The 23,779-nt window shown below is 40.0% G+C and overlaps 1 protein-coding gene across 5 annotated transcripts in view; it reads right to left on the bottom strand.

Annotated features, from left to right (window-relative positions):
• Positions 1-23,779, bottom strand: part of DAB2 (DAB adaptor protein 2) — a 54,612-nt gene that overhangs the window by 17,618 nt on the left and 13,215 nt on the right. For 3 of the 5 annotated variants that reach the window (XM_074386402.1, XM_074386397.1, XM_010336653.3), the window contains exons 2-7: positions 10,430-10,512; positions 5,520-5,712; positions 4,538-4,677; positions 3,670-3,768; positions 1,312-1,443; positions 608-688 (exon numbers count right to left, since the gene is read on the bottom strand). In XM_074386402.1, coding sequence (XP_074242503.1) covers positions 608-688; positions 1,312-1,443; positions 3,670-3,768; positions 4,538-4,677; positions 5,520-5,610 — 543 coding nt within the window. In that variant the 5' untranslated portion in view covers positions 5,611-5,712; positions 10,430-10,512. The remainder of the gene's footprint in view (positions 1-607; positions 689-1,311; positions 1,444-3,669; positions 3,769-4,537; positions 4,678-5,519; positions 5,713-10,429; positions 10,513-23,779) is intronic. The other 2 variants (XM_074386399.1, XM_003925906.4) reach the window with 1 other exon arrangement.

Below are 23,779 nucleotides of genomic sequence, written 5' to 3'. Positions count from 1 at the left end.
CTCTCCTTTTCATATCAACATTAGATTTGAGTAGAGTTATTGGATTTAAACTCGGTTATCCTGTATATTTTCTAGAGTTAATATGAATCTTGTAGGGAGAAAAAAAATAGAAGCCGGGGACTGGAAATCAGAACTGCCTAACCATAAAATCTATCCATTGCCCTACTGGGAAGAATAGACAATATATACAGAAGCCAAATACTCCGACAGACCATATTTATACATAATATTAAACATAGTCCTGAATACAGTTTTAAGTTTTTGGTTTTTTTTTTTTTTTTTGAGACAGAGTCTCATTCTGTCTCCGAGACTAGAGTGCAGGGGTATCATCTTGGCTCACTGCAACCTCGATCTCCTGGGTTCAAACGATTCTCCTTGCCTCAGACTCCCGACTGAGGAGGGATTACAGGCGACCCCCAACCATGTCTGGCTAATTTTTGTAGTTTTAGTAGCAATGGAGTTTTGCTACATTTGCCAGGCTGGTCTTGAACTCCTGACCTCAGGCGATCTGCCCACCTCCGCCTCCCGAAGTGCTGGGATTACAGGTGTGAGCCACCGCGCCCAGTCAGTTTTAAATTTATTAGAGCTTTAATCAGGTAGTACTTGCCTTTTTCTTTTCTTCTTCCTTTTTCTTTACATTATAGATAACTTGAAAAAGGTCTTTAAGGTCAACAACTAATGGTTCAGCCTGCAGCAAGGGAAAGCATGGTCATCAGTATTTTAATTTTAGTATTTTATTTCCTTTGTCTCCCATCAGTTATAATTCATACTGGGAGGTTTTTTCTTTTTTTTTCTTTTTTTTTTTTTTTAATTTTAAAACTCCTTACTACCCTCCCCTGGCTTGTAGGAGATTACCACTGACCCAGTCCCCACCCTTAGGTACATAAAGGACAGCAGGACTAATAAGTATTTAGACAAAATAAGAGGTATCACAACCATTTTTGAAGTCCCTTTAAGGTTTCTGAGAATAATTCACCATTGTTCTGTAATCGGCATTGACTTTATAAGAAGGTCCATTCTCACAATCCCTTACCAACAGCAGTACATAGCTATCAATGACATTTTAAAAATTCATAAAAATAGTCATTCTCTGAATCATTATTTAGCCTTCCAATATCCAATTGTTTCTATCCAATTGTTTCATTGGAATGACTATCCAAGAGTCATTGCAATAAAAATAGTCATTCTCTGAATCATTATTTAGCCTTCCTATATCCAGTTGTTTCTAGTAAATTTTCCAGTTGAGTGACAGACACTCCAATGCCGAACAGAAAACAAGTCCCCACGTCTGTGTCCAGATGTAGAGCTCACCTGCTGCCCAGTTTTTATGGCAAAAAACTGATGCTGGCCTTCTCCTCCACACACGTAACCAAATGCCCGGTTGTCTGTCACATCACGGGCAATGAAAGAAATCTTATTTACCGGATGTTCATGCTCTATTACCTTAAAAAGAAACACAAAGAGTAGCTTATGAAGAAAACTAGAATGTATTTGCAGGCTAGCACACCTAAGCCTCAGACATATATATGGAGGTATATATGAAAAGGTTAAACCATTTGAAGAAAGATTTTTAGTTTCTGGTTGAAAGCTAGAGTATTAGTCTTGCTAGAAAAGGCTCCAAAAGAACGGAAGACTAGAAAACAAAAGTGGGAAGAATGTCCCTTCGTAAAATATTGATACTAGGCTGGGTGCGGTGGCTCAATCTCAGCACTCTGGGAGGCCAAGGCGGGTGGATCACAAGGTCAGATGTCTGATACCAGCATGACCAACATGGTGAAACCCTGTCTCTACTAAAAATACAAAAATTAGCTGGGTGTGGTGGCATGCAACTGTAATCCCAGCTACTCTGGAGGCTGAGGGAGAAGAATTACTTGAACCCGGGAGGTAGAGGTTGCAGTGAGCCAAGATTGTGCCACTACACTCCAGTCTGGACAAAAGAGCAAGACTGTCTCAAAAAAAAAAAAAAAAAAAAAGTACTTTACTCTCCCTACTTTAAAGACGTGATGCCACATAGCAAGGAAGGACTGAGGATTAGAAGATCAAGTGAAGAGGAGATATTCAGCCCTTAAGCCCAGCCAAAAATAGGTCTACTTTTCCAACTCAAAGACAAACTTAAATGAACAGCATAATTAAGCTAGAAGTGTTCATAGGAATTCTATGGTGATGGCTCAGAGTGGCCAAGGAACCATCCTATGTGTTAATGGAACAGTATTCCCAGTATATTCTGGAGGATACCAAATACTGTCATAAAGTATTTCTGAGCCTCACCTAGACAGCCTATATCAATAACCAAGAATTATAAGGAATGGGGACTTTATTGGTTTAGTAGTGTCTTTTCTTCTATGTTTTCTTCCTTTCTCTTTTTTAATTTTTATTTTTAATTTTAACTTTTTTTAATTTTTTTTATTGCATTTTAGGTTTCGGGGTACGTGTGAAGAACATGCAAGATTGTTGCATAGATACACACGTGGCAGTGTGATTTGCTGCATTCCCCCCCATCACCTATATCTGGCATTTCTCCCCATGCTAACTCTCCCCAACTCCCCACCCCCCGCTGTCCCTCCCCTATTTCCCCCCAACAGACCCTAGTGTGTAGTGCTCCCCTCCTTTCTCTTGATCCTTTCAAGCAGGTAACAAGGTTCAACTCTTTAGGGATATTTGTGGGTGGCAGAGTGTGTCTCAGCTTTTGGTCCTGAATGCCTAAGACCACTGAAAAGTTTTTATTGAGTATTTTAGAAAATTTGAGGAGGGAGAAAGTGTGAGAGAAGCATGCCACCTTTCTTTGATGGGCTTGGGAAAATAAAAGTCAAGAGATAAAGGAGAATGATGAAGAAAGTAGGCCTGAGGGCCTCAGCACCAGCAGCTGAGTGGGGTCCACTAGGGTGCCAGGGCCCTGGGTTTGCAAAGTAGATAATAGGCATTCTAAAGGGATGAATAGTGACTGGAGGTCTCCCCACAGTATCATGATGTGAGACAGTGTCTGACAGCAATGAAACTGAGCCACACACAACATTTTAAAATACATGAGTCTTATGATGTTACACTGAGTACAGAAAAAATATCCCAGAAGACTTGATGTATGATAAACGGCTTTCTGATAAGGCTTAAAAACAAAGTAAAATAAATAAAACTGTTCATAAGTGATAGAACAACAGAAATTAATGAAAAATAAAAAAGGTTACATCTACGGGGTGAGGAGGCAGGGAAAAAAGAAATGAAAAACAGGTTGATGTGTTATGGGTGAAGTTTTAGCTCAGCTATTAAGTTCACACGTAACCAATATGTAAAAGTGTCACAAACCAGGGGTTAAGACTAATCTAGTTCTGTATACCTGATGTCCAAATATATATATATATATATAATGCTTTTTACTTTATAAAAATGTGTATTATATAATTGTCAAAAAATGTATTTATCTATATTATATATATAGATAAGCCTAAGTCTAGACTTAGAGTCACGTTTATTATGGAACATAAATTCAAAATAAAGTATCTTGTCTCCTTACCTCCTATTCTGTCTTCTGCCTGTTACTTCTGGAGATGTAATATATGGTATATTTGTTTCCTACAGAACTTAGAAAAAGAAGAAGGGGAGCCGAAATTCAAGGAGCAAATTGTTGGTCAGACTTGGGTGGTCAGAGAGGTATCAGCAAATGTGAATTCTTACCCCAGTTTTCTCATCAATTATTTTTATCCCAGAAAGGGAAATGTTGACCCAGATCCTTTGTTTATGTTGTCCCTGAGACCGACCAGCTGCCGCCATTCCCTGACGAGGTTGGAAAGACAGGAGAAATCAAATTTTAGAAAACACCCTACGATGCTTTTAATATTAAACTTTTCAAAGTCAGCCAGCTTTGTTTTCAACTTGGTTTGCCATCTCTGAAAGGATTTAGCAATTTTCCTCAGGGACAGCAGGACAGCATGGAAGATGTTGAACCAGGGCACCCCTTAGTCAGCTATGTGAGCTCAGACAAGCCACTGTAATTCTCTCGGCCTCAGAATAGTCATTGGTAAAGTTCAACTAGAAGATCTTTGGAGATGCTTCTTCTAGGCCTTGAACTATTGAGTAAGTATTATTTATGTATTTATTTATTTACATTTTTAAATTAAAAAAAACCAGAAAGGCTAACACTAAGAAATACCAGTGTCAAAGCAGAATCCTGAATTTTATCAGAACAATTACCAGGTCTAAAACAGGGTATTCCCTGTTCTCCACATATAGTAAGACAGACAATGCACAGATTTGCACACAGCTTTTATAGGAATAAGAATAGGCTCGGTCCGTCCTAATGTAGAGTTTGCCAGAAGGAAAAGACATCTAGAGTCCTGTTCTACTTGATAAAATGAGGTCTCTAGGACAGCCATCCAAACATGCAAACACTCACGGCTTCTCAGAAAATGGGGCGATACTGATGGATAATGTGATTAAAAATGTGTCTCGAGTAATTGAACATAGGTCAACAAGAGCTTCTAATATAATTCCCTATTTTGGACTTTTGCTTAATATACAGACAAAGCACTCATTTCCCTTTTACCTTTAGTTTCATCATAGAGTCTTGGCTCATTTTATCCCCTCTTGCATCTGGCACATCATCAATGCCAATCAGCTTGGCCTTATATTTTACACCATCACCTTTGAACCTCGCTAAGAGATATTCATCTGTCTTTTCGGGGCCTGAGAAAAGAAAGGAATACAAGATAGAGTTTACACTTGAATGCCAGTTCTAATTATGATCAAATATCTCTAAAATCTCCAAAATTTAAGTAATATAAGTCCTGATTATACTGTAACTGATCATATATGTGATATTCTCTCCTGTCTTATGCTTACTTCCTTTGAGCAAAATCACAATAAACCACAATAAACTGTGTATGGAGTTGGTGTGAGGAGAAAATAAACTCTTAGAAGTAAAAAATTGACAGAATTATGGGAAACTTACAGGAACATGGGAGGTGGGAGTTAGGGACATTGTTTGTCATAGCTTCTTTTAAAGGCTTTAAAAGAATGTAAAGATGATAATACACATATTTTTAGTGTAAGAAGAATAAGCTGCCAATTTACCAACATTTTTAACTATCAAAAAGCAGAAATTATGGGTAAGTTCTCTTGAGAATTATTAAGATAATTGTCCCATCTTTATAACATCTTTTGCTCCTTTTAAAAGGTCTGTGTAGTTCCATTCCCAATGAGCTCAGTAAAACCAAATGGTAAATAAATTACTGAAAGATAATGATACAACAATTATATAATAATTAATGATTGCATAATTAACTGATCAAGATGCTATGAATATTTCCCAGCTGGACCTAAGTGGGTGTAATAGCAGATTTCCAGAGATGTCTTATTACATGTGGGATGAACCAACCTCTTCTGCCAAAGTACAGAACTTTCCTATTAGGAGAACTTGAGACTAAGCTACGATGAGAGTCAGCCCTGACTTTATTCTGAATCTCACATTTCTCCAGGGTTAACCACCTCTAGCTTCCTTCCTTGGCTTCAAGAGGATTTTTCCATACCTTTCTTTTTTTCCTTCTTTGAGGGTGCTTTTGGTGCGGCCTGTTGGTCGGGCTGACCATTGGTTGCACTTGTTTCCACTTCGTTAGACATGGCAAGAAGGCAGGCAGCAAACCCCAGTACCAACGGACGCTTGCTGACACCAGGCGATCCCCAGTGGAGAAGTCTCAAATAAACATAACCTCCCACAGACACCTGTAGGCAGAGTTTAGAGGCACAGTGAGATCAGAACACAGCAGACCCAGACTTGATGCCAGAACAGGCTTTCCCCTAGTGACTTTCTTTTGTAGTTGTTTAGACTCATTTTGTTCCTTCTCCTGCCGTATTAGACTGAAGGCTGAAAGCAGGGGAGTGGGTAGGACCATTTCCTTTGTAGTTTCCAAAATGGAAAATGTGTGCTTATTAGGTTTTTCTTTAAGGACTTGATATCTGGTAACATTTAATGATTATCTAGCCAAGCAGATTTTTATGCCAAGAAAAGATAGGGATTGAAAGCTTGCTAGGTTTCATAGCAAAACAGAAAGAAATTGAATGCTGAGCCTGGTAAGATTGCAAATGCTAGTTGAGATCGGGCATTATAAATTTCAGTTCTTTGCAAAATTGCTTAACTGTACAGGCAGTGACAAGAGTAGAGCTATGAATTTTAGGTTATTCACATTGTTAAATTTGTTTTAAGTATTAGGCTTCTGCATATGATCTCCAGGGCTATCCAAGCACTATAAAAGATGTCCATTTTTGCCATTAATACTTATTTGTACTAGGGAAATAACGGATTGATGGGGTGCCGATTATGCAATTCATATAATATATTTTTATGTTGTTATTCAGCAATGCCATCCTCCAGTCTGTCACGCGCTCTCACAACCTCTCCCCTACCCTCAATGTATCACAGTAGGAGAAACACACAATCATTGTAACCACACAGAAGTGAGGTAACTTTCCAAAAGTTTCCTTCACTTTCCAGGAGTCAATGTTTCTACATAGCTGTGGAGAGAGCTAGAGCAAGTGGATTAACTACATTGACTGATGACCAAAGGCAAAGAAAAGCCATTCATTATAATCCCATTAAGACAACCTACGGGCTGCATGCTAACCCCCCTACAACCTCCCCCCCACCAGAAGTCCTCTTCATTCCATGCCTACAGCACCCATTTAAGTGAACATTTTATTTGAAGGACCAAGCCCACCACATGGGAATATCTGTCGTTTGTTAGATACTTACAGAACATCTAAATAAAAAGTAAGTCTTAAGTTTTTGCTCAATTTAAATTGCACTTAGCTTACTTTACATGTTTTCTTAGGGGTCAGTACTTAATTTCTTCCACTGTGAGTTTGAAAATAGTCTTTATAATCGGAACAGTCTTTAAATACATACATTCATGCAATCTGTGTATGAGTAATGTTACCTGAATGGCTTCACTTGGAGATTTAGTAATTAATTTTGCTCAAAGATGCCTGGCTAGTTGGCAGCCAGGAGACAGTCTGTTTACAGATGAAAGTCTTACACAGTAAAAGACTCAAAGCCATACTTAACTCAGGACTTATGTGGGCACCAGGCACTAGTAACCTTTTACTCGTATTAACTCTAAAAGATTCATAGTAGTCCTGTGAGTATTACTGTATCATGGTATTTCATTTTCCAGAGGGAAGGCCAAAGCACAGACATTTTAAATGACATACTTTCTAAGCGGTAGAGCCAGGCTTGTAACCCAGACTGGCCCCAAGCCAGATCTCCTTAACACTGCAGTGACAAATCTTATCTGAGAAGCTGTATTCTAGCACAGCTTCACATTGTCTTCTTGAAATACACATGCCCATTGCATGGTTTACACACAAATCTATTTGCTTGTCTGTCCACACCCTGGACTATAATCTCCCTCAAGGTAGGACACTCATTTCTCAGTGTCTGGCATATAGATGGCATTTGTGTAGATGGTGATGAGGACAGTTGTAGCTATGTGTATTTTCTTTTTTGCTTGTTATGTGTATACACTGGTATCGATTATCTTATCTATCTTCTCTTTTAATGTAAGTATTTTTGATGTTAAATGTACAATTTTGTCTTTAGGCAGTGAATTATTCAGATGGGACCGTGACTGAAGTGTAGGGTTGGCTCATGTAGCCCAAGGACACTGTTTCCCAGAAATGAATGTGAAGCCTATTGTGTCTTTGCAGCTTTGGGGTGAGGGTGACATCTTCCCCTGAAAGAAAGGCAGTTGCAGCTTTTTAGATGGAAACACTTGTGTGCCTATTGGGGGAGCAGTTGAAAAGTGTGGAAGAGTGAATGTGGATGCTGAGTAGCTAGAGGGGTGGTCTGTGTCATTTATTAAGTTGTCTCAGCTTCAGAACCACCTCTGTATCCCTGGTTTGTAAAGCCAGAGCTAGACTGTGCAAAATTCCTGCTTTGCCCGCTGGCTGCATGTCAGTTCTGCTAGTAAGGGGCGCTGGAGAAGGAACATGTACAGGTCTGCTTGTTCCTCCTGGACTTCCTTACAGCTTGGGGCTCCTGGGGCTGTGACTCTAGTAGAGCTCCATCACTTCAGCAGCAAAAGCTTCTTCCTAAAACAGCCCCTGGATCCAGTTTTATTTAAGTATTTAAACTATTCTTTAAAGATACTTGCAGAACGAGCTTCACTGTGCCTCTCTTGGAGACACCAGCATCAGTCCTCTGGTGTACTCTCTCCAGGCCAACAGGTCCCAGGTCCTCAGAGCGTAGGGACTCCAGTCCTAGCTGAGCAGCACTCCCTTCTCAGAGGCCTCAGGAGCAGCACCATGAGACCTTCTCCTCCAAGCTCATAAACTGTAATGGCTCTAATGCCTTACCTTTGTCTCCTCCGCCCTAGAGGTGGGAGCTGCTTTCTGTAGTTTATTTATCTGGTGATAACTTGCTTCTCTTCTCTCCGTTTTCTAGCTAAAAACTTTATACCTAGTTAACACTTAATATCTGTGCCCATACAATACTTAATATCTGTGGCCATGAACAAGCCTGATTTTGGAAGCTAAGCAGCGTCAGACCTGGTTAGTACTTAAATGGGAATTAATGCTTAACATGAACATCTTTTAAAATAACTGGTGTGGACTGAACTCCAACTGACACAACGGTAAGGCTAATCTGTTTTGATTTTCCAGATCAAAAAACTATTCTTTAAGGATACCCTAAATGTGGCAGATTCAAGTGTTTCATCTGAATGTTAATCCTTATATGTTTTTAAAAGCCATATTATTTTCAGTTTCAAGGTTATATTTATACACTTTGATGTCTACTTTTAACTTCTTAGGCCAAGAATAGGAACTATAACAATGCATTCCAAACAGAATATACTGTTTTCGTCATGGGAGGCAACTGAAGTATGTGTGTGGCTGTACCTTCAGGTCTGTCTTGCTTAGGGCAGTATTATGTTGAGTTCATCAATGTATGTGTTGATTCTAACCCAGTAAGAATCACTGGCTGAAAAAGTGACCTGGGCTTAAGAGTTTGTGCCCATCTTTGAAGCCCGATAACATACTTTACTACAGGGCATTATTTCAGACATGAAAAGACTTAGCTAATTAAATTTGGCAATTTGTATTCTAACATGATCTATTTTGAAAGAATTTGAGAAATGCCAAAAAGCACTTTGAGGGGTTAGTGGGGAGGGTTCAGTGGCATGTGGGTTTAGTCATAAAAGTAATACAAGACATAGCTCAAGACCAGGTATTAAATGTAGTGCTGGCAGACTCCACCAAATGGAAGGGTTCTTAGGTGAGTGGGGTTACCTTGCTACAAGATTTTATAGCAAAAATTTCTCTCTTCAGATATTTAAATACAGATTTTCATAGCATTAGAATTGTTTTAAAGGTATTTGATTTCCTTCAACTATATCCTTTCGCTATTTGGGAATGAGCAGTTCCAAGGGACGAGGAAGAAAAAAATAAGGAGGCAAAGTGTCTGTAGTATAAGTTCCCGGAAGAAAATGGATGTGTATGTTGAATTGCAATTGGCAAGGGTAAACCTCCATTGTAGGCCATACAACTGAAAATGCATCTATCTCTGCTTCCTGAAATGAACAGAAGGCAGACTCTGCACATAGGCTCCAAGACTATAAACCCATTTACAAAAGAAATGTTCAAAACTTATTGCAAGATTTTAACAAAAGTGTACGTCCAGTTATGCATATACCAGAGGGATAATTCACCTTCCTCCCAAGGTTTAAAGAGCAAGTCCCCATCACAGACTTGTCAAACAGCCAAGTTATCGTTTAACATGTGGCAGATAAAGGAAGGCTCGCTTACAGACTTAGATTCCTCTGTAGAGAATAGTCGGCTTAAACTTAGTATTCAATATTTGAATGCATTACATTTGAATATTGTCACTTGCATCCATAAAACTTTTAGCAGAGTTTTTAAGGAGTTGAATTTTAAAAAGGGGTCAGGCCTGGAAAAGGGATCTGAGGACCCTTTTAAAAGGGTGTATGTGTAACTGGATGTACACTTTTGTTAAAATCTTACAATATGTCTTAAACATTTCTTTTGTAAAGGGGTTTATAGTCTTGGAGCCTATGGGCAGACTCTACCTTCTGATCATTTCAGGAAGTAGAGATAGACACATTTTCAAGAAAAGATCCCTAGTTAACTCCTTTGATTACCTTCCCAAACTGGGGCTCTGTTGAAGAAAGTGTCTAGCTTATGTTAAGCAATGGAGTCTATTTTAAAGCTCTAGGATGGTAAAAAGTTTCTTATAAAGGGAAGCAAGTGAGTGCAGCACAGGAAGGAAGCACACAGTGTTCTCCCTTGTTGGGTCTAGTCTCACGGCCCTTCTGTTCAAGAAGTGTACAATTAGTCAGGAAATACACCCAGGGGTGTTGTCACTAGGCAGGGATTACACATTAAAGCTCAAAAACATATAAAAAGGCTCGCAAAGACAGTTCCTCACCTAAAAGTAGCTTGTTTGTTATTCTGATTCTCAGAGACAGGCTGTTTCCTTCATCAGAAGATTGAAAAGAGAAGATGACACATCTGAAAACAAAGGAGGATCTAAAGTTATCGTATAGTCCTGACTTCTTTTTAAGGCCTCAAATATAACAAAAAGCTGTAAAGGAAACTCTGCTATATGAATAAAATTAGCTTCCATTTGAGTGAAGGTCTCTAACTTCGATTTTGGACTTTATACGAATCTCCCTGAAAGAATGCAGAGACATCCCCCTTCCATGGTACTAGTGTCAGATGACTATGAGAGATTCTGGAGCTTGCAACATCCCTCCTGGTTTCTGAGAAGGCTCTTAGAAATGTATTCCGGAAGAGTGCATGAGTCATCTTAGAATGACTATGGGCTTTGCAATAATAAAAATCAGCTATTGCTTAGTCCTTAAAGTGATTCATAAAAAATGCCTAGTATTTTGAATCCTTGAATTGCCAGCACGGTGGACAATGATGTCTAGGCTTTGTAGGGGTAAAGCTGGCCAACGCCTTTCTTATATATCCTTACCCTTTGTACCAGTAGGAATGTGTTGCCATCAGCAATGGTACTACTTAAGGATTCCAGGGTTTTGAAGCAACGTCATAATACAAGTGTTAACCATTCTTTCCTGTGACCCCCAAACCTACCTTCTTACCCTAATTATACAGAGCAGGCAGGAAAAGTGCTTGTTGGTCTCAAAATGCTGGTAAAAGGAATAACTTGAGTTAAGGACTTAGTGATAGCCCCATTCCACAGACGGTAAGGGATTTATTTTTAACATTAAGGGGACTGGGACAAACACCTAGTATACCAACCACTAAGAACACTTATCCCAAAAGCCCTATGAAACAGAATGTGTCTCTATTTTTTTTTTTTTTAGATGGAGTTTCACTCTTGTTTCCCAGGCTGGACTGCAGTGCCACGATCTTGGCTCACTGCAACCTCTGCCTCCCAGATTTAAGCTGTTCTCCTGCCTCAGGCTCCCGACCGAGTAGCTGGGATTACAGGTGCCTGCCACCATGCCTGGCTAATTTTTTGTATTTTTAGTAGAGATAGGGTTTCACCATGTTGGCTAGGCTGGTCTTGAACTCCTGACCTCAGATGATCCACCCTCCTCAGCCTCCCAAAGTGTTGGGATTATAGGCGTGAGCCACCACACCTGGCTGACTATGTCTCTATTTTATGAACAATGAATAGACACAGCAGCACAAAATCAATCCCTCATAAGCCACTGGGTTCAAAGTGAGCATAGTCTGTGTTCTTGAATCCTACTGATTTTCACCTGTATTTTATAAGCTGCTTTTGAAAAGTCATCATCCCATTGACTTTAACATACCATTTAATTTTTCAGAAGACGCCACATAGAATAGATACAGGGAAGTTAATTAAGGAGACTCAAGAAGAAAGCAACATAAACATCTTTGCTTAGAATGTCCAGTACTTTGTACTGGACAGAGAATGTGCTTCCTTGTTTCTTTGAACTTTCTGCCTGCCTCAGCTAAAGTGTGGAATTAGGATGACATGTGAAATATTAACCTCTTGAGACAGATCTTGGGGTCCAAGAGGGCAGCAAACAGCCTTTGCCACTACCTTCAAAGTAGCCCTTTAAGAAGAGGGGTCATTATCAGCCATGCTGTAGCAAAGTTAGGTTGTTTCTGATACTTTATGCAAATCCTTCCTCCTTTAACTGCTTGTTTGGATTCTTATGCTTTTAGGCAGGCTCTTCTACTCTGCAAAGACCAAACTGAGCAGACAGTAAGATTTTTATAGCCTGTTTCACTGAGGAACGAGACTATGTACTGCACATTGAAAAGGAGTCCTTAGAAGATTTTCTTGTAAATGCTGACAGAACATGCTCTAGTCAATGAGCTATACACAAGTTATGCATTTACAGTGAGGAGGTAGCATTGCCTTTAACCTTTGAAAATGATATGGCAGGACTTGGAGGGCTTATTAAACCTTAAACCAAGATGCTTTCTTCTGTCTTTGGAACCAAATCGGATTAAAGTTAATTTCTCTCATACAGTTAATTTTGAGTAGAGGTGAGATAACATAGCCGTGAATAGCTCAGGCTTGGGAGTCCTACCCACCCGGGATTCATCATTTCCTTGCTCTGTGGCTTGAGGCAATTTATCTCATGTTCATTTTTTTTAATCTGTAAAATAAGAATATTGTTTGCTGAATTATTATGGAAAAAATCAATGAGAACTTATGTAGAGACATCTGCATCTGGCTTAAAAAGTGCTTAACAGATGGTAGCTGTATTAGTCTGTTTTCACGCTGCTGTTAAAGACAAACCTGAGACTGGGTAATTTATAAAGAAAAAGAGGTTCCACATAGCTGGGGAGGCGTCACAATCATGGTGGAAGGTGAAAGACACGTCTTACACGATGGCAGACAAGAGAAGAATGAGAGCCAATCGGAAAGGGGAAACCCTTACAAAACCATCAGATGTCATGAGACTTACTACCATGAAAAACAGTATGGGGGAAATCGCCCCCATGATTTGATTACCTCCCACCGAGTCCCTCTCATAATACACGGGAGCCACAGTTCAAGATGAGACTTGGGTGGAGACGAAACCAAATCGTATCAGTAGCTACTATTAAACCAAAGCTAGGTCACAGAAGCTATGTGTTGTGTAGTCTTGTATTCTTGCCAACACTGCTTTTCTACAGTGTTTAAACACTTTTAGAACAATAAGAACCTATACTCAAATGACTAATAAGCTGGGCGCGGTGGCTCAAGCCTGTAATCCCAGCACTTTGGGAGGCTGAGGCGGGTGGATCATGAGGTCGAGAGATCGAGACCATCCTGGTCAACATGGTGAAACCCCGTCTCTACTAAAGATACAAAAAATTAGCTGGGCATGGTGGCACGTGCCTGTAATCCCAGCTACTCAGGAGGCTGAGGCAGGAGAATTGCCTGAACCCAGGAGGCGGAGGTTGCGGTGAGCAGAGATCGCGCCATTGCACTCCAGCCTGGGTAACAAGAGCGAAACTCCGTCTCAAAAAAAAAAAAAAAAAAAAAAAAATGACTAATAAGTAGAAACGTGGAATGGTATAGTACTTGCTTGTTTGTTTGTTTATTTATTTAGAGAAGAGGTTTGCTCTTGTTGCCCAGACTGGAGTGCAATGATGTGATCTGGGCTCACTGCAACCTCTGCCTCCCAGGTTCAAGTGATTCTCCTGCCACAGCCTCCCAAGTAGCTGGGATTACAGGCATCAGCCACCATGCCTGGTTAATTTTTTGTGTTTTTAGTAGAGACAGGGTTTCATCAGTTGGCCAGGCTGGTCTTGAACTCCTGACTTCACGTGATCCATCCACCTCAACCTCCCAAAATGTTAGGATTACAGACATGAGCCACTGTACCCAGTCTAGTACTTTAATTAGTAAAGCCCAGGTGGAAAGTGAGAGGGTTTGCCAATGTAAGAGCCACCTCCTGCCCAGCTCTGCCTTCTGAGCCTACAGAAGTTAGGTTCTGATGGACACAGATTCTGGGAACAAAATCGACTCTAGGTTACCCAGAGAGGTTACCCAATGAATCCTGAGTCAAAATTCATGCCTACATCATTATCACGGACAGTTTAGAAGATACGCTTTACATCATCTCGGGAAATTGTACTGTGGAGCTCTTAAAACACTGATGTTCATGCCATACCCAGATAAATTAGATCTGGGCATAGAGACCCAGGTATCAATATATTTTAAAGATTCCTAGAACATTCCAATGTACTCACCTATGTGAGGTCCTATGGTCTACTTGAACAACCCTTTGTCTGCTTAAAGAAATACCAAGTGGGTTAGACTTGGGCTGGAAGAAAACTAGGGAATAATTTGGCCACATCATTGCATTATAATGATTAGAAAACTGAGGACAAGAAAGAGTCTGACTTGCCTAATTGGAAATAGCTCAAGGAGAGAAAGCCGGTACCACAAAAGACCTAGCATGAGACCCTAATGCCTTATTCCTAGAGATTACATGTGTCTTGTTTTAAAAAAAAACATTTTTTAAAAACAGGATGTATAAAGCCCATTAGATGGGGACTGAACCAAGAATGCCTTTCATTTAGTAGATATACCGAGCAAAAGAACTAGAAGATAGCTTAGCAGAGTAATTTGAACATGGTATTTAATAGATGTTTTCTGAACCAAAACAGAGAAAGGATTTTACATGGTCCAATTATACATTGTCACTCGATTCTTTTTTGCCTCGGTAGCAGGAGTTACTTGGTCAAACTGTCTCAATAATATTTATTTGGCTGCTTTGCCTAGGTCTGAGACTTGTAAATCAAAGCACTTAAATTTCAGTACATTCTCTACTATTCAGTGCTTGGCCTTTAAGTTTGGATTTTTTCTATTTTTTTTTTTAAAGCATGATAGGAAGTCTTAGTTCTTGAATTGCCAACTTAAAACATTCTGGACTCATTATAACCCGTCCTAATTTTGTACCCACCTCTACCCATTTTGTTTTTAAAGTAACTTTTTATTAGGAATACCTAGTAGAGCATAAGAAACAGTCATCACCATAAAGAATGTTTAGGAGAGTTTAAACTTTAGAGAAGCTCTATGCATCCAAATAAAGGCCCATTCTTTCTTTTTTTTTTCTTTTCTTTTTTTTTTTTTTTTTTTGAGACAGAGTCTTGCTCTGTCACCCAGGGCGGAGTGCAGTGGCATGATCTCAGCTCACTGCAACCTCCATCTCCCAGGTTCAAGTGATTCTCCTGTCTTGGCCTCCTGAGTAGCTGGTACTACAGGCGCCCGCCACCATGCCTGACTAATTTTTGCATTTTTAGTATAGACAGGTTCTCACCACGTTGGCCACGCTGGTCTTGAACTTCTGGCCTCAGGCGATCCACCCCGCCTTGGTCTCCCAAAGTGCTGGGATTACAGGCATGAGACACCATGCCCGGCCTTTAGACTGGGCAGTGCCATTCAATTCACTGCAAGTGTCTGAAAGTGTTCACAAGTTTAACTGAAGTGTTAAGGTTATGATCAATTCTGCAATTGTATTTTTGCTTCATTGTTTCAGCACAAGGGCTACTAGTCTGAACACTTAACTGCACTAGAGTTGGAAAAAAGAGAAAGCGTAGTCTTCACAGTGAGAACATGTTCTGGCCTCTCAGCAAAGCTGGGTGTAAGGTGATATGCTTGTATGAACACAGACACGTGGAGGGGATCGATTCTAGAATCCCTCTTTACACTTATTCAGGTTCTAAGAAAGAGGGCAGTGTCCTTTGGTCTTTTGATCATGTGGAATTTTCGTGAATATGGACATATGAGGCTTGAGGTTGAATTAACCAACATTAGAGAGTAGACCCATTTCAGTTTTTTTTTTTTTTTTTTTTTTTTTTGAGACGGAGTTTCGCTCTTGTTACCCAGGCTGGAGTGCAATGGCGCGATCTCGGCTCACCGCAACCTCCGCCTCCTGGGTTCAGGCAATTCTCCTGCCTCGGCCTCCTGAGTAGCTGGGATTACAGGCACGCGCCACCACGCCCAGCTAGTTTTTTGTATTTTTAGTAGAGACGGGGTTTCACCATGTTGACCATGATGGTCTTGATCTCTCGACCTCGTGATCCACCCGCCTCGGCCTCCCAAAGTGCTGGGATTACAGGCTTGAGCCACCGCGCCCGGCCCCATTTCAGTTTTAATGTCCCATTTCAACTTTAATGTGGGAGAAGAAACATATTCCACCCCAGTTCTCAAGTATAACCTCCTCTGGCTTAGACTAAACAGAACAAGAATCCAACTTTCTCCTTTCACTCATTTCTGCAAAGGAAAGGAAGTGACGAAAACGATGAGTTCGAGTCCTTTGTAGGGACATGGATGAACCTGGAAACCATCATTCTCAGCAAAGTGACACAAGAGCAGAAAATCAAACACCGTATGTTCTCACTCATAGGCCGGTGTTGAACAATGAGAACACATGGACACAGGGAGAGGGGCATCACATACTGGGGTCTGTAGGGGGGAAACGGGGGAGGAACAGGGGGCTGGGGAGGTGGGGAGAGACAGCATGGGGAGAAATGCCAGATATAGGTGAAGGGGAGGAAGGCAGCAAATCACACTGCCATGTGTGTACCTATGCAACAATCTTGCATGTTCTTCACACGTACACCAAAACCTAAAATGCAATAAAAATAAAAATAAAATAAAATTTTTAAAAAAAGAAAAAAAAAAGAAACTTCAGGGAAACTATAGAGGTTAAAAATCACATTTCTATTATTGCCTTACATTGCAGGCACTGAATCATTTGAGCTTTGGTCTGCTTTACATTAGGAGCCATTCGGTACATGAGCTTAGCATATCTCAAGCAAGCTGGGTAGGGCAATGTTGTGGGCACAACTTGACATAGAAAAGATAATGGGGAATTATGGTCTAGTGCACAGCATGCTGTAACACAGCTTTTGCAGAGCTCTGTATTTGGAGGTTGCTAGGCACCTATGCCCCCGCATAATTCTTTCCTTATATGGTATGTCTTTCCTCATATGCTGTCCTCCCTTGTGTACTCGTCCTTGAGAAGCCACGTAGAGAAGAGAGGTTGGCAAGGTAATGACTACATCCTTGAGCCTAGAGTGGTGATATTAAATGTCATCTTGAACCACCTCATTCGCTGCTTCTCTTTCTGCTTAGACAAATACGAAGTCACCTATGTAAGACGCCATGGGTGATTTCCATTACTTTTGAGGAAAAGCTATTATGAAACCATTATTCTGGGAAAAAGGATAATATAGCTTTATTAGAGGGTTGGAGGAGTTTGGCAAAGGCTACACTTTCCTACATACTTCAGGCTTTAGAGCTCAAAGTTGTGTGGGAACCTGGTGAACAAGTCTGTAGAGTAAGCAGAGACACTTCTGGGAAATGGTCAATGGGTTGAAGTGGTCTAACACAGCGGGGAGGACCCAAGGGAAGAATCCCAGTAACAGGAAGGTGGGCAGTCCTAACTAAAGACCTGGCACAAGCATTAGGTGTCCAATCTGACCCAGCCAAGCAGACCAGGGCAGTGTGGGCATGCCTCGGTACAGTAGCTGGTGGGTGGCATGCATTATCATACTCTAAGAGCCGTGTGACCGGAGGGCCTGTAGGAACATGACGCAGCACTGCCCATACCCGAGGCACTACTGCAGGACCAGGGACAGCCACACTTGCCTAGTCACCAGAGCGCCTTCCCCAGTGGCTAAAACCCACAAACCCACCAGGTTTTGGTGGTAGCCCAGTCACTTGCACTGGGCGACTCTGAGGAGACTGAAGACATCATGCCATGGTGACAACCTCAGAGGGGACTCTCATGGGGCTTGGTAGTTCTAGTTTTGAAGTGATATTAATCAGAATATATATGAAGAAAGCACTTTTGGAAGAAGATTTTTAAAAGGGAAAGTGTTTATAAGCAACTGGAATGGGTCAACAGAATAAGCCAACTTTAAAATTTGAATTTAGAATAACTTTATTTTGTATCATTAGATGATAAAGTAGGACATTTGAGACGAAGTCTTGCTCTGTCACCCAGGCTGGAGTGCAGTGGTGTGATCTCAGCTCACCACAACCTCCACCTCCCAGGTTTAAGCGATTCTCCTGCCTCAGCCTCCTGAGTAACTGGGACTACAGGCACGCACCACCACAGCCGGCAAATTTTTGTATTTTTAGTAGAGATGGGGTTTCATCATGTTGGCCAGGCTTGTCTCAAACTCCTGACCTTGTGATCCGCTTGCCTTGGCCTCCCAAAGTGCTAGGATTACGGGTGTAAGCCACTGCACCTGGTTGACACGCAATATTCTAAAGAATGAGCCGGGCGCGGTGGCTCAAGCCTGTAATGCCAGCACTTTGGGAGGCCGAGGCGGGCGTATCACGAGGTCAAGAGATCGAGACCATACTGGTCAACATGGTGAAACCCCGTCTCTACTAAAAATACAAAAATTAGCTGGGCGTGGTAGCACCTGCCTGTAATCCCAGATCGGGAGGCTGAGGCAGGAGAATTGCTTGAACCCAGGAGGTGGAGGTTGCGGTGAGCCGAGATAGTGCCATTGTACTCCAGCCTGGGTAACAAGAGCAAAACTCTGTCTCAAAAAAAAAAGAATGAACAATTTACATAAAAAATATTAGAGTTTTTAATATTTAAAAAATTCCTACTGACATAGAAACCTCTATAATTTTTCTATTGCAGAGTCTTAGGGGCAGTGACTTAAATTGGAACTGATACAAAACACAATAAAAGCAAGAATTTTACTTTAAATTTGACATCTAAATACACGATGTATTATGCTGGATCCTGGCAGGAAAAGGTAGCCAAAAAGTTAAGACCCAGAGCCAACACACCCATAATATTCATAGCTTTTACTACAATCCTCCCCCATCATAGACTTACCCAAACTGACCCAGCAAATGTTTTACTGTTTTCATGTCTATCCTTCCTAAGCAAGATTAGATACCTCTACCAAAAATAACTCCTTTTCATATTTTCATGCTAGGTTTGTTTGTTTGTGACAGAGTCTTGCTCTGTCTCCCAGGCTGTAGTGCAGTGGCACAATCTCAGCTCACTGCAACCTTTATCACCTGGGTTCAAGCGATTCTCCTGCCTCAGCCTCCTGAGCAGCTAGAGCTATGGGTGCTCGCCACCAGGCCTGGCTAATTTTTGTATTTTTAGTAGAGATAGGGTTTCACCATTTGGGCCAGGCCGGTCTCAAACTCCTGCCTCAGCCTCCCAAAGTGCTGGGATTATAGGCGAGAGCCACCATGCCCGGCCCACCATGCTAGTTTTTAAGTGAATGATACAAATGCATCTTGGCAGTTTGCTTCCTTGAACATACAACATCAGGTTGTGCTTTCTCATGCCCGTATGAAATAATCTTGAATTAAGCCAACATAGATGTGCAGCATACCTAGCATGTGGACTTCAAGATACAATCATTCTTTCATTCACGTCCCCCTGTGACTTCACCCATGATGCATATGCATATAAATCCTAATTGTTAAGCACTTCCCACTTTCTATTCAAGTGCCATGACAGTAGTCAGCTTGAAAGTCTATGTCGATGTTAGAGTAGTTTTTAAAAAGCATGTTATTTGGCAGCATCTGTGCTATAAATATCAAGCTATATATGAAGGGCCACTTATAATAGGAGAATTATTTTATGATATATACCATACCAGGGCACTTTAAAACAGGCAGGTAATCTTAAACTTCTCCTCTTCCAAAAACCAGTGCAAGAAATACCACCTAATATTTGGTTTCTTCTTTAATAGCCTGGCTAAATTATATAAAATCCCAATGTGGTTTCCCTTTCCAGGCAAAGCCCCATATTTATATAATCCTCAAAACCATTGCTTGAGTGTTGCTGTCCCCTTTCTGCAACTCATGTTTCAAGGACACACTGTTTAAAGAGTTTGAAGGAAGAAGAATCCAGCTGCCTTGTAACATCAGCTCAGAGCAAACTAGGGTGTACATAGTGATTGTATACAAACAGGTGGAACTTATTTTGTGTTGCATTTCTGCACAGAGAACAAAATCATGAAAACATTTCTTATAGTTATGCATACTCAAAACAAGATCAGTTTAACGTATCTAATCCTAATATGTTGTCTCTAGGTTCCAGGTGGCATGCCCTTTGTTTTGATGTTCAACCTACCTACAGAGTTGGTATTAACCTTCCATGAGAGACTTATCAGTGGGTCACATTTCCACTTCTGACGTGATCTATTAGAGTTGGGGAAGACATCTACAACCAACATGGCCATTAGGCATCATCTCCAAGAATATTGGTGGCCTTGCTAAGCCAGTGGCTATGAATAGTTATGTTTGTTTCGACGTGAAACCACTTACTATTTACTGTTGTCTGGTGTGCTCAAAATACTATCATTTAAAAAATGGTTCTTCATGATTTAGTTAATTTCTTTTAGACAAGACTGGGTTGCTTTCAAATTAGATGAAGGAAAAAGGAGTCATTTAAAAATAAAAAGTGACTTGGTATTTATTTGTCTAGTTTCAGGTTTGCAGAGAACCAGCAACCTGACAAGCAGCCATCTCTCCTCTTGATACCAGTGTTAAGCAGGCTGAAGGTCAGAATCCTGGCAGTTTGTCTCCTAGAACATACGACATCAGACTGTGCCAGGAGAACTCTTCTACAAGTAAGAATATAAGCCTCATTTGCTTATTTCTTGGTTACTGGACAAATTAGATAGGTTAATGGATAAGAAACCCCTGGGTAATTTTAGGTTTTTGTATACTAGAGAGAAAGGTGAATCTGTCAAATTGTTATCTTGGTTTTTGTGATCATACATCAATGCCACATGAGTCTTAAAAATGTAGAATGCCAGAGCCAAAAGAAGGCCTCCCAATAGCTAGCCTGCCTGCTTGAAATTGTGCTTATAATTATTAAAAACAAAAACAAAAACTCTAAGAAGCTGCTGCAGATTGAGTACAAGATGAACAAAACTGGCAGAAATGCACAAGTATCCTTGAGTTAAAGTTCACATCTGTCATTATTCTGTCATCTATTGGGAAATGGTATTGGACCAAATACGTTTTGTGGGAAGAAATAAATGCATTTTTAAACTGAGGGATGTAAAAATGCCAAATGACAGCATTCTAGCTCATGCTAAATTAAACAGATTTGAGATTTTCGTTGTTGCACAACTGGAGCAATTACACTGAACAACAAAGTGTTCTAATGTATTGAAATATCTGTGTACAGTTCATTAACTGCAGAAATAGAGCACAGAAAGTTTCAATTATTAATACAATACATCTACCACTTCATATCAGAATTTTGCTTATAAAGTCTGTCTCACTTACCAACTTTATAAGCAAAATTCTGATATGACACTTAGCTGAGTGTCAGCTGAGACCTCTTGCCCTGAGACAGTCTTTGTTTCATGAATTCTTTATACAAATCCAAGTTTACATACCTAAAATTATACCTGTTAGTATCATGTAAGTAATCACCATTGATTGTCTACCCTTTCGCAAACATGGCTAGATATCTCATCTTTGGGATCAGGAAGCACATTTAGCAAGTTTGGAAGCGTAATTCAGAGAACCTTGTATCTAGTAGAGATTTCAGAAAAGAACCACCCCTTAGTGACCCCAAACATTAAACGTTGTTCCTAATCCAGAGGAGACTTCAGGAATTCAATTTCTATACCACTTTTGACAAGTCATTTAAGTGACCACTATAGATAAGATTAAAGTGAAGGATGGTGTTTCAGAGAAATAAGACTCCTTAGAAATGAATATATATTAAACAGCACTCACGTCTTCTTTCTTGGTTGTAATAATCTAAGAACACAAGGACAGATCTCAAGTTTCACCTTAATCTGAAAACAGATTTCAGAAAGTTTATTCTAGGGCTTATAGAGGGACTAAGATTTTCTAATATGCATATTCCACTGGATTGTTTTTAGTAATCTCTTCTAGTCAACTCTAATTATTCCAGGGCTGGGGAAGGAGAAAACATAAACTTTGTATGAGTTGCGTAAAAACAAGATATCCTAGAAAAGCTACCTGGTTCTGTCATTAGGCAACAGTTTCAAAGGCTCAAGTCTTGACTACTCCATTTACATTTTTTAAGATAAGCTCTTGAGATGGTATTAACCATTTTGGTACTAACGAATTTTGAGGATCATAGAAAAATCTAGTTTTCTTTTCCAAGGGCAACATAATCTTCTTACTTTTGATCTAGACATTCTATAAGATTGAAGTAACTAGTATCTTAACTTTACATTAATATCATGTAATAGCCCATACAAGAAGTTGTTTCTTATAAACCTTATACTACTGGCCTGATAAACAACTCCATTGGGATATTTTAAAAGACAAACCATTAATTAAACAAATCGTCAAATCATAGGGCACCGAATAAACTGCTACTTCCCTAAGGGCTTAACTTATTTGACATAAAAAGTTTATGTACTAAGACAATTTAGTTTTTCTGGTTTTCTAGACTATAAAGACTCATTTATTAGACGAGTGTGTGTATCTTTTAATATGTGTTATTCAAAATCATCTCCAGCTGTAGAGAGTTTTACAGTGCATTAGTACTGGCCAACTCTCTACTCCTTTCATGTTAAATGAATTTGGTTTATGATAATGGTGAGATTACTGTATTGTCTGAATGTCCTGCTTAAAAAAAAAAAAAAAAAAAACCCTATGAATTATATTGTTTTCTAGTTTGCAGAGTATTGGTTAGAAATTGTATTGGGTACTTTTCCTTTTCACTAACATTTATTATTTACAAATGTGCCTAGCCCTCGGTGTCACATACATCACATTAATGGTCCAGGTTTGACTTTAGGACAGTTAAACATCTGACTTACCACTGGGAGACTTCCCTAGAGTAAGCAGATGGGATGGGGGTTCTTCTTTCTCCAGGCCTGTTGAATGCATACCAGTCTTTCAAATAACTAATCATAGGGGAACACTCTGGGTTACAGTTATAGCATGAGGTAAACTAACAGGAATGGTTCTTTATCAATGGACACTTAGCTGAGCGTCAGCTGAGACCTCTTGCCCTTCATGAAATATTCATATTTACATTGAACTAAAAACAGGTTTCTGGTTAGTCTACCCGGGAATGTCAACATCAATGAGTCATAATAAAGGAAGTTTCCTTGGTTCATAAAAAATGTAATACTTAAGCAAGATGTTTCATTAGCTTTTATTTTCTGTCAGAGCAGTCTCCTCTGCTCTCTGAACCACAAATGACCTGTTGCAAAACTCTGTACCTACTAGCAATTGTCATTTTAATACTTAAGGGAAATGTGGGATGGACACAAGTGATTAGAGAGGGGCTCCATTTGTAGCCTCACTGTATGATTCTTATTATAGTCATTAAATAAAAGTAACTTGATTTGGTCCTAGAAGTTTCAGAGGATTCACTCCACGGTAGCATCTGCTATTTTCTAGTCGTCTTGTGTAGGCATTTTTAGCATCAGAGAATGCAATTAGATCATTTGTTTCCTTAGCTGAACTCTATAGCCCTATGCAAAGACAAGCCTTCTTTGAAAGCCACTATTAAGTTCCTAATCCAATCTTTATTAAAAAGACTCAATATTGCAGACAAGGAAGTTAAGACAAATCCTCCAAAAGTAGTGACCAAGCCCTTCCACACCCAGCAGCAGCCTTTCAGTAAAGCAAAATGTGAAATTAGAAAAATATTTATAGTTGCAATGTTTTTTAACTAGCAATGTATTCCTTAATTAACATACTATAGAAACATATAAACAATTAGTTCCACCAAGGAAAGCAGTGAGAGAAACAACACTACCAAGTTTGCACAGTCCCTCTAAAATAAGCAAAGTTCTACTTTAGAGTTATTATCAGAGGTGAGATGTG

This window comes from Saimiri boliviensis, chromosome 1 (genome assembly GCF_048565385.1).
Source record: "Saimiri boliviensis isolate mSaiBol1 chromosome 1, mSaiBol1.pri, whole genome shotgun sequence".
NCBI lineage: Eukaryota > Metazoa > Chordata > Mammalia > Primates > Cebidae > Saimiri > Saimiri boliviensis.
Note: the sequence above shows the minus strand (reverse complement) of the source record. Positions and strands in the feature narration are given on the sequence as shown.